The 11,846-nt window shown below is 45.6% G+C and overlaps 1 protein-coding gene across 1 annotated transcript; it reads left to right on the forward strand.

The window, feature by feature from the left end:
• Positions 1-513: 513 nt before the first annotated feature.
• Positions 514-11,113, forward strand: PDILT (protein disulfide isomerase like, testis expressed). The gene is made up of 5 exons (XM_030925471.1): positions 514-723; positions 4,504-4,624; positions 7,425-7,603; positions 9,333-9,422; positions 10,720-11,113. The coding sequence occupies exons 1-5, from the start codon at positions 652-654 to the stop codon at positions 10,963-10,965; spliced, it is 708 nt and encodes a 235-aa protein (XP_030781331.1). The 5' UTR covers positions 514-651; the 3' UTR covers positions 10,966-11,113.
• The last annotated feature ends 733 nt before the right edge of the window (positions 11,114-11,846 follow it).

An 11,846-nucleotide genomic window follows, 5' to 3' on the forward strand; every position in this document is an offset into this window, starting at 1 on the left:
AAATGAAGAATATGACTGACAGTCTATGGAATTTCCTTGAATAGAATCATTTTGGATAATAAAATATTGTCACTAGTTCTTGCAACACTTCTACCGCCAGTCCCCTGAACAAGCCTTTCTATACATTTGTTCCTGTGTAATATCCACAGAATTCTCACTGCCTAGAAGGATAGGCACTGTGATAATCATTTTTACAATCGAGGAAACTGATGTGGATTGAAACCAGTTTGGAAACGAGTGAAACAGAACGAAAGCATCAGGCTTCCGACCTCCCTGATCGAAATTATGTGGGTTGGAGCACGCAAAAGGAGGTGACTGGGGCTGAGACAGGCTGCGTGGCTCCTCTGGCCATGCATTTCGGTGCCAGAGCTTTGCCCCCGTCTTCGTACGTTTTGCGCGAGGCTGCTCCACAGAACCCCCCCCACCCATGTGCATCCCCTTAGTCCACAGCCTTCCAACAGTTTTTCTCCATTGGCCAAGAGGGTCAGAGAGACACGGGTTTCGTTTCTTGGGCAAGATCCTTTCATCCTTGTGACATGAGTATGAACCCACAAGAACGGAATAGACGTGGTCTTTGAGTACTCCGTGGTCCACAGGGTTGATATACCATCTGTCCAAATCCTAAACTTGAGTTCTGATGCCAGGTACAAAATGCCTTCGGATGACATAACCTACGAAAACCTCAAGAAATTTGGCCGTAGCTTCCTGAGTAAAAATGCCAAGGTAGGTTTGTTCTTGGACAAGGTTTATCCAGAACCTCAAAATCATCTCCTTCTCATACTTTGATGCTGGCTTGAATCTCCTCACTGTAGTGATGGAGGCAAGAATAGTAAAGATCAACTTTGTGGCTCAATGTGGGGAAATCCCCCCGTTCCCCACTCAAAATCTACCAACTTCAGACCTATCCCAAGCCTATGGTTCCTCCACTCATTCTTAGTTGTAAAGTGGAGGCATTTCCTTTCCAGGAATTCACAATAGAAATGCAGGCACTCTTGCCCTCTAAAACGAGGCTCTTCTTCTCCTATCACCTCCAATGTGAATGATCTACTTGGTCCAAGAGTATATGCTTGCTTTGAGGAGGAGAAGCGGGATGGAGCTACAGGGCAATCAGGACTTAGCTTCAAAAGCTTTAGGGACCTTTTGGTTGGATGGGGTTAGAAGGGGGCTCGTCTATTTTGCTGACAGGAAGGAGAGGCTGCAGAAACATATGGAACACATAGTCTAGTCATCCACTGTCTATGTCGCCACAGCTACTCTGCTGAGTAAGGTAACCATATTATTTATTTTCCAAATTGGGACATTATGGGAGTAAAGGATTCTGGAATGGGCCAGCTGTGGTGGCTCATGCCTGTAATCCCAGCACTTTGCAAGCCTGAGGCAAGAGGATCGCTTGAGTCCAGGAGTTCAAGACCAGCCTGGCCAACACAGCAAGATCCGACCTTGACAAAAAATGTAAAAATTAGCCAGGTGTGTTGGTGTTAGGAGGCTGAGGCAGGAGCATTGCTTGAGCCTAGATATCAAGGCTACAGTGAGCTACGGTCACACCACTGCACTCCAGCCTGGGCCACAGAGGAAGACCTCTCCCCACAACCCCCCCAAAAAAATCTGGAACAATAGAAGTAAATTGAGACTCTCCAGACAAACCCAAATGATGGACCCCTTACCTGAGTCCTCTACTGCCTTTTGTCCATTCCCCCAGAGACACAGCTGCCCCTGCAGCCTTCTCTACAGAAGCTGTCTTGTGTGCACAGCATTTTCATGGGCCGAGTGGTGAGGCTGCTGTCCTTCTTCCACTTCCAACCCATTCTCGTTCTTTCACCTTTAGAAACCCCAGATACCTTGGATCTCATGCTTTTTGACCCTGTGCTCTCACCCTCTTGTTGCTGCTCTCTGACTATCTCCCTTCACTCTCTGAGGACTTAAGCTCCTGATGGCAGCCTTTCCCTAAGCCCCAACTCTGCCATCAATTCCAGAGATGTCAGTGTCCACAACCCTGGTCTCCTCCAGCAGCTGATGTGTCCATGCCATGTCGGCTCCCTGCTCCCATGCCCACAACCTGGAGACTGCAGCACCTCCCAATGCCTGACTTTCCCTCCAGGACACACATGGCTACGATTCCTCATCCTTCTCATTGCCCCCAACCTCCTGATCCCATTTCTCTTTAGTGCCCTGTCTGCGAACTTGCATTCCATCTTTCATTGCTCTGATGATGATTTCCTTACCTCTTTTATCCCCTCCATCTTCCGCCTCCTCTACACCCCATAGTACTCACTAAGCAAAGTTCCAACTCTGGCTGAATCCCCTTAACTTCCCTGCTTCCAGACCAACATCACCACGAGGGTGGCTGGCTTCATGGCATTGCAAACCAGCCTCCCATGGACTTTGAGAAAACTCCTGGCATCCACATGGAAATTTCTGTTACTGTGTTCATTTTTAAATCTCAGAGTCTCTCTCTCCTCATATCCCATTCCCACCCACTCTCGGCCGAGCACTCGACCGCTAGATCACTAAGAAAATAGATGTCTTCACATTGGGTCCTCCTCACTTTCCATCACCATGTCTAAAATCCTACCTGGAATACTACCCATCCTCTCTCTCTCTCCCTTGCAGTTAGATCTGAGGTGGTGTCTGTCTCCTTCTCAAAGGCCAACATGTCTTCTTATGCTGTTAGAGCAGAGATGGGCATCCTCTACAAGATCTATGAGATCCACCTGATCTGAGCCATTCCCCACAATTGTCACCATCTTCTATCTCCCATGCCCCATGCCTGCCCCATTTGTACTCCCACTGACAGAATCTTTAAGTGCTTTCCAGAGGCTGGAGGGGGTGCGGTGAGGGAGGACCCTGTGGAAGAAGAGGCTGTGAGCCTCTGCTGCATAGCAAGACCCAACTTGGTGAAACCCCGTCTCTACAAAAAATATAAAACACTAGCCAGGTGTGGTGGCATGCACCTGTAGTCCCAGTTACTCAGGAGGCTGAGGCAGGAGAATCGCTTGATCCCGGGAGGTGGAGGTTGCAGTGAGCCCAGATCCCACCACTGCACCCCAGCTGGGTGACAGAGTAAGACTCTGTCTCAAAAAAAAAAAAAAAAAAAGAAGAAGAAGAATTTGATTTCCTAAGAGCAATGATAGAAGCCAGATTTGGTGAAAATAGAGCCCTGCTTATAAAGAATAAAGGTGTGGGAGGATTGGGAGGAGATGCGAGGAGAACATCTGGAGGCTCTTCTGGCAATCGAGATGAGAGACGGAGGCAACCCGGATTTGGTCAGTAACTGTGCAGATGGAGAAAAGGATGTGGATTCAGGAGACATTCAGGAGGCAATGGTTGTAGATAAAAAATTTGTTTTGAGATTTCCAACACTTACTTCAAAGAGAAGCAAAAGCTGAGCTCATTTTTTGTTCATTCATTTGCAAAACATTTATTGAGGATCTACTATGTACCAGGCAGTGGATACTCAATGGCGAGGAAAGAAAAATCTCTTCTGACATTCCATCTAGTATGGTAGAGACACATTAATCAAATAATTAGAAAAATAAATATAAATAGTAAACGTGAATAAGTGATACAAGAAAAAGCGCTGAGTATTATGAGAATTCATGGCAGCGAGTCCTCATTTAGACCAGGGGAGGGTCAAGGAAGTCCTCCCTTGGGTCATTCTGAGGCATACATTTTGAGTTACTCAGATGAAGAAGGGAGGGTAGGAATCAGGCTGACATGGGGAGGCCTCTCAGCCAGAAGGAACAGCATTAACACAGGCCTGAGCTGGGAGGAAGGTTGGCCATTTGGATGAGCTGAAGACCAACATGGCTGAGGAAAGAGAAGACTTCCTTTATTGCAGGGACCAATCAAAGTATGATCAAGGTTTCATAAGTCATGTAAGTGGTCTTGATCTTGATTCTTAGAGTAATTGAGGACAACTAATTTTTTTTTTTTTTTTTTTTTTTTTTTTTTTTTTTTTGAGATGAAGTCTTGCTCTGTCAACCAGCCTGGCGTGCAGTAGCACAATCTTTGCTCACTGCAACTTCCGCCTCCCGGGTTCAAGCAATTCTCCTGCCTCAGCCTCCTGAGTAGCTGGGATTACAGGTGCATGCCACCATACCCAGCTAATATTTGTATTTTTTCCTTTTTTAGTAGAGACGAGGTTTCACCATGTTGGCCAGGCTGGTCTCGAACTCCTGACTTCATGATCCGCCCACCTCGCCCTCCCAGAGTGCTGCGATTACAGGCGTGAGCCACTACACCAGGCTTAAAGCTTCTTTTTATAAAATCTGAAAATCCATCCCAGTTTGAAGCTTTGTCTGCTCTTTAGTCCCCTGACCCCAAATTGCCCTGAACCATCCAGGGTTGACATCAAGCTCATGATCCATCTCAGTATTTCAAACTCTTTTCTAAGGCTCTTGTGAAAAGACACAAGAAAACTAGTTGTTTCCAGTCAGGGTGGGGAGGCCCACAACTTCAAAACCCTTTCTGAAGATTCTTAGACCTTTCAAATGTGCTTCCTAGAAACATCAATCCAGTGAAGAGATTCCAAAGCACTGGGACCAGGGACTGGTTAAGCAGCTCATGGGGAAGAACTTCAACACAGTCGCCTTTGACAAAGAAAAGGACGTGTTTGTGATGTTCTGTAAGTACCTTCAAGAGGGGTTGGGAGGCAACGGGTGCCAAAATTATGTTTCAACTGTTTCTCCTGAATTCTTCGGCACTGAAATCTCTAAAACCCATCAATGCACCATGCCAAGGATAGTCTTCAGATACCCAAAGAGATTGACTCAAGATGCTCTCAGGAACAATGCAACTCTGTCCCCCAGAAATGTAATTCTTGGAATATATGCAATGCCTTCCATATAACCCAGGCCTGTGGCTATTTCTAAAAACAATAATGTTGATGGCTAACAATGTTTGATTGGATGCTGTAGTATATTGGGCTTTATTCTAAGCCATTGCATACATTATCTCATTTATTCCTTACAACATCCTTTTGAAAGTAGCTACTTTTATTGCTTTGACTTTGCAGATGACTAAATAGAGTCTCAGGGAGGTGAAGACATTTTTTCCAGTATCTTGCAGCCAGTAAGTGCTGGAACTGGGATTTGAATTTAGGCATCTGATTCTAGCACCTACACTCCTAACTGCTGTACAGGATTTCTTTGCTTCTGGCTTTAGATTACTTGTCAAATGGCCCATAGGAGGTGGGGACCCCAATCCTTCATGCACAGTACTTAGCCTGTCTGACATTTTGTAAGCACTTGATAAGTGAAAATTGCTACTGCTGTTGTTATTTCTATTATTATAATTACTTCCAGGGCTTGCCTAAGAACTATTGCCCTTTTCCCATTGTTTCTGATTTGCACGTGAGAGACAAAGCCAGAGATGTTCTCTCCCACACTGAGACACAGGGAAAGGTGATACTGAAGTTCCTTCAGACATCTCTTCATTTTAACATTTAATGAGCCCTTACAATGAGTCAAGCACGAGTTTGCTGTTGACACAGCTGCTCTAAGGGGCTGTGTAACAAGTTTGTGAGGAAGGTATGGTGGTTTTCCCCATGTCACAGATCAGGGAACCCCCCCTCAGAGAGGTTAATGACCTTGCCCTAGGTCACACAGTAAGCAGCAAGACAAGAAGTTTAATGCAAGCTCTTTTGCTATTACTTTCTTGAGGGTAAGACAAGGGCTACACTGCATCATGCAGTCCTTTTACAATCACTCTGAAAGGGACTCTTATTCACAGAGCGAGGTGCTTAAGGTCTGTGGCTGAATCACCAAGATCCGCTACCTTTTATTGAGAGGCTGGGTGCAGCCATTCTGTACTTATGTCACACCCAGAGTTATGAGACTGTCCATTTCATTGTGATAAAAGGCAAAATCAGCTTCATTTTCTTGGAAGTAGTGCTACGGGATTGGCCCCCTGGGGCTGCAACCATTATGCCCCCTCCTGTTCTGACCCAGGACCCGCTGAGTGCTAGTGGGGCTGCCAGAGATACTGCAGGCAGCGGGGATGGCCATGGAGACACTTGGCTTGTGAATGGGGGATGATCATCCGAAGGTGGCGTGTCTGGGGACTTTTGAGGTCATTTCTCTTACAGAGCCAGAAACTGAGCTTTGAGCTCTGGTAGAAGGACAAGCAGGTAAGCTTTGCTTTCCCTTGGATTGGAGCAGGTCTCTGGTTTCCAGAGGCCCAGGAGCCTGGACCACATTCAAAGACCAAAGAACTATCCACAAGAAAGTTCAGTGTCACCTGTCCAAGAGTAGTTATTATACCTGTCACACTTCTTGGGGATATTCTCCTCCACTGAATTATATATGTATAATGACATGACATGTAATTGCATATACATGACATAACATAACATATATATGTTATGTTATATTAATCTCTACCTGTGATATAGTGTCACTAGTCAAAGCAGCCTGTCTTTAAACCCCACTTTTTCTGCTTAATTACTCTGGTCTGAAAAGTGAAATTACTGCATAACTTTGGGCAAGTTCCCAAACCTCTATTGTGAAAAATCCCTGTGCTATAATGCAGATGCACACACACACACACACACACTTTTTGGCATAACATAAAAAGTCATCTAGCATAAATATTGTTCTTGGCTTTCTTCTTCTACTAGAGTGGAACACTATGTTAAAAGAAAGGAATTTGAAAAGAAGAAAAAAAGCAAGCTGGGCACAGTGGCACAAGCCTGTAGTCCCAGCAACTCAGGAAGCTGAGATGGAAGGATTTCTTGAGCCCAGGAGTTTGAGTTTGAGCCCAACCTGGGCAACATAGTAAGACCTTGCCTCTAAAAAGAAAAACAAAAAAATAAAAGAAAACATGAACACACTAAAAGTGTTAGTATTTAGGTAGAAGAGAGCTAAGCTATTTTTTTCTTTTCTTTTTTTATTTTTTGTTTTTGTTTTTTTTGTTTGTTTGTTTGTTTGTTTTGTTTTTGAGGTGGAGTCTTTCTCTGTCACCCAGGCTGGAGTGCAGTGGCACAATCTCAGCTCATTGCAACCTCTGCCTCTCAGGTTCAAGTGATTCTCCTGCCTCAGCCTCCTGAGAAGCTGGGATTACAGGCGCATGCCACCATGCTAGGCTAATTTTTGTATTGTTAGTAGAGATGTGGTTTCACCACGTTGGTCAGGCTGGTCTTGAACTCCTGACCTTGTGATCCACCTGCCTCAGCCTCTCAAAGTGCTGGGATTACAGGCGTGAGCCACCGCACCCGGCCAAAGCTATTTTTTTCTGATTTATCGAATAACAATCAGGTACTATGGCTGAAATGTAAAAATAACCTGATATATGATTAAAAGAAAGAGGGAGTGCAATTGGCAAAACAGCAGGACCACAAGTGGAACACAGTGATGCCATGTGTTGGGTGGCGCCAGCTTTCTGGATCTTCATCAATGTGAGTCTGAGCCATGATCCTTCTCTTCCAGATGCACCCTGGTCTAAAAAGTGCAAGATGCTGTTCCCACTGTTGGAGGAATTGGGCAGAAAGTATCAAAACCATTCCACGATCGTCATTGCCAAGATCGACATCACAGCAAATGACATTCAGCTGATGTACCTGGACCGGTACCCATTCTTCAGGCTGTTTCCCACTGACTCTCAACAAGTGAGGGACTCTTGGGACACACATGGCTGAAAACAATGTTATGTTATTATCAGGGACTCAGTTTCTCCCTACCTCCAGCTGCGCTTTCTACCAAACCAGTTTTATTCTCAGCTGCGGCCACTATCCATCCTCTCACATTCAAGTTCAAAGAATATTTTCTAGTAGTTTGCACCAAAGTCCTGAGACTCACTATCATTGGGTGTAGCTTGCATATCCCTGACCCAATCACTGTGGCCAAGTGGATGTGGATGTTTTGATGGGCAAGCCTGGTTTATATGGTTCCTACTAGTATCGGGGCTGAGCTCTACCCTAACTATATGAAATAAGGTGGGAGGAATCTCCATGAGAATATTGGATGTCGGGTATTACTAGATGAAGGAAAAAATACATGCTAGAGACAAACAATGTCATTTCCACCTTGGGATTACAGTCATCAGCCATAACCAGTGTTGATAGAACCCACTCTCCATGCCGTGTCCATGCATGGGAAAGAGGATCAGTCAAAGAAATGTGAGCCTAGGTTTCTGCTCCTTAGAAGAGTATGGATGAATGCAATTGAAATCAAGGGGGAGCAAGAGATTCTGGAGAGCAGATATGGCTGCCAGTCTCCATGCAGACCCAGTACTCCGGAGAATGGTGGGGACTATGTGCTACAGGTAGGAAGTGTAGTCTGAACAAAGAGGTGGGCAGAAGGGTGACCCTGGCACTGTGGCAAGATTCCATTGTGACCCACTCTTTGCTCAGTCTGCACTGCAGAGGATGCATGTCGGGGAGTTGTGCAACTGAGGCTGGGCTGAGAGGATGAGGCTAAGGTCATAATCTCAAATTATCTGAAGAAGTTTGGGTGACCCGTGGACATGAAGAAGTTTCTGAACTTTCCTAAAGAGGAAGGGGGGTCGGGCGTGGTGCCTCACGCCTGTAAGTAATCTCATTACGTTAGGAGGCTGAGGCAGTTGGATCACGAGGTCAAGAGATCCAGACCATCCTGGCCAACATGGTGAAACCCCATCTCTACTAAAAATATAAAATTAGCCAGGCATGGTGGCGCATGCCTGTAGTCCCAAGTACCCAGGAGGCTGAGGCAGGGGAATTGCTTGAACCCGGGAGGCAGAGGTTGCAGTATGCTGAGATCACGCCACTGCACTCCAGCCTGGTGACAGAGCAAGATTCCGTCTCAAAAAAAAAAAAAAAAAAAAAGGGAAAGAGAACGTATGATAACGGAGCACTGACCATATGCCAGATGCTTATGAAAATAACTATTCTTCCTCTTATTATTGTCACTATGATAGCAATAATAATAATAACAAACACCTATAGTGCTCATCACGAACCAGGTGCTGTTTTCCGTACTTCACATACATCACTTCGTTTTATCCTTTTAACAACCCTACGAGGTAGGTACTATTTTGTCTCCATATTAGAGATGGGAAAACTGAGTCAGAGAAATTAAATAACCAGACCACACTGCAGTAATGCAACCAAAGTTTAAGGCTTCGCTGTGTGGTTTTACAGTCCATGCTTTCATCCACTACATAACAACCCTATGACAGAGGCATTTTTATTATCCTTTCCTTGGAGCCATGGCACTGGAGGCTAAGACAAGTTAAGGAACCTGCATAACATACTCGGGGTTGTTAGGAATTTGACCCTGGGTTTACCTAGGTAGCAATCCTCGAGCATCTCTGCGGGAAGAGGATCCCATCCTGACGCTGTTCCATTTTCTTCCTAGGCTGTCCTGTATAAGGGAGAGCATACACTGAAGGGCTTCTCTGACTTCCTGGAAAGCCACATCAAAACTAGGATTGAGGATGAGGATGAGGTAAGGGGCAACAGAAACACCTTGGATTATTCTGTCCCATACAGAATCCCTAGGAACTCAATGGACGACAAAAGAGTGTGCTTAGAGTTACATAATCTTGGGAGATGGTTGAGGATGGATGGAGAGCCATCCAGTGTGGGTGACTCTACTAGTCACCTTTATTTATTTATTTATTTATTTATTTATTTTTTCTTGAGACGGAGTCTCGCTCTGTCACCCAAGCTGGAGTGCACTGGCCAGATCTCAGCTCACTGCAAGCTCCGCCTCCCGGGTTCACGCCATTCTCCTGCCTCAGCCTCCCCAGTAGCTGGGACTACAGGCGCCCGCCACCTCGCCCGGCTAGTTTTTTGTATTTTTTAGTAGAGACGGGGTTTCACCGTGTTAGCCAGGATGGTCTCGATCTCCTGACCTTGTGATCCGCCCGCCTCGGCCTCCCAAAGTGCTGGGATTACGTCACCTTTATTTCAAAGGCATTTACTATGGGAAGCAGAAATGGCAGACTTTAGAAACATCTAGAAAGACCGAGGCTCTGAGGTAACACACAGCTCCTTGCCTTGGGCCGCTCCCCTGGGACTGACCAGATGTCTTGGTGGGATTCTGCCCTCTGGCATTACTCTCCTGATGCATGGGACCACAGTCTGCTTTCTTCCCTAGCCATGCCTCAATGAGGCCCTCTGCTGGACGGTGCCATCTATATTAATTAAGACTTTCTGCTGGAAATTTCAGACACTACTCTTTGCTTTAAGCAACAATGGGAATTTATCTCATATAACTGGTAGAACATCAGGTGTGGGTGGATCCAGAACCCAGGCTTGCTTTCTATCTTCCCATCTCTGTTTTCCTCTATGTTGGTTTCATTTTCAAGTAGTCATTTCCCCATAGAAGTTCAAAGATTACACCACAGCCCCAAACTAATATCCTCCCAGTTTAGAAAGCAAGCAACTACTTCTTAGATGTCCCAGAAAATGTCCTGGACAGAGATCTCATTAGCTAAGACTGGTCACCTGTCCAGTCTGGAGCTAGTGGTGCAGGAGCTACATCTATAGACTTAGAACCTTTGGTTCCTCCCAAGGTCCTCTTACCTGAAGGGTGAAACCACAGTTGAGCATTTTACCACCCAAACCAAATGGATCTTTAGCATCTCTGAAAACCCTGCAGTCCAAAGACTGATTCTCTCTGGGCACTTTCAGAAGAAGTAGCCTTGACTACTACAACCACAACGATCACATATTTCTCATCTATTTCTTTCTCCCTTTCTTCCCTCCCTCCCTTCTTCTTTCCACCTTTTCTTTCATAGCTATTGTCTGTTGAGCAAAACGAAGTGATAGAAGAGGAAGTGCGAGCTAAGGAAAAGGAGGTGCCTATGATGAAGAAAGAGTCACCTGAACAGCAGTCACCTGAGCTGGAGAATGTGACCAAGCATGTATCCAAGCTGGAAGAGTCCGCTGGGAAGAAGAAAACATCTGAGGAGGTGGTGGTGGTGGCCAAACCGAAGGGACCTCCAACGCAAAAGAAGAAATCAAAAGTCAAGGAAGAACTTTAGCTTCTCCAATACCAGGAAAAAAGATGCTCATTTTCCAGATCCTGGCATCATTTTCTGAGTGGATTGATTCCAATAAAAGCATATATATTGTGGTAGGGTAGGTGGGGCAGGGGTGGGGCTGGATGATAAAACCTCTGAAGGTCCTTGGCTCTGTTTTACTCATGACCTCTTTTTCCTGGTTGGTGATCTCTTAGAAGAACTGTGTGACCTGGAATTCAGACAGGACTGCAAGGGAAGCCACAGTAGCAACATTCAATGAGTGTGTGCAACATGCTTGGAATTCATCTAGTTCTCACACCATCACTGAACTGAGGTTCATTAGCCCCATTTTATAGATGGGAAAAACTGAGGGACAGAGAGGTTAAGCAACCAGTCAGGATCACACAGGTGGAAAGCTGTTGAGATGCAACCAATCCCAGGCAATCACACTCCAAAGACTGTGTACTTAACCACTATGCTACCATCTCCTACCAGGTTAGGTGTCCCGAGAGTTTGTCTCAGTCTTTCAAATGAGGTGGATTGATTGTCTTATGCTTCATTTGGGCACAGTAAGAAAATGATGGAATCCCAAACCTGTCCCCAGACTTCCACATCTCAGTAAATGGCCCATTCACTCCAGCAATCACTCCAGAATCATCAACAACTGCCTTTTTCTTCCTTCCTTCCTTTTTTTTTTTTCTTTTTTTGGAGACAGGGTCTCGCTCTGTCACCCAGGCTACCCTATCCAGCCCCCCACCTACCCTACCACAACGATATATGCTTTTATTGGAATCAATCCACTCAGTGCGGTGGCGCAAACAAGGCTCACTGCAGCATCAACCTCCTGGGCTTAAATGATCCTCCTGTCTCAGCCCCGCAAGTAGCTGAGACTACAGGCACGT

The sequence above is a fragment of the Rhinopithecus roxellana genome, chromosome 20, assembly GCF_007565055.1.
Source record: "Rhinopithecus roxellana isolate Shanxi Qingling chromosome 20, ASM756505v1, whole genome shotgun sequence".
Taxonomy (NCBI): domain Eukaryota; kingdom Metazoa; phylum Chordata; class Mammalia; order Primates; family Cercopithecidae; genus Rhinopithecus; species Rhinopithecus roxellana.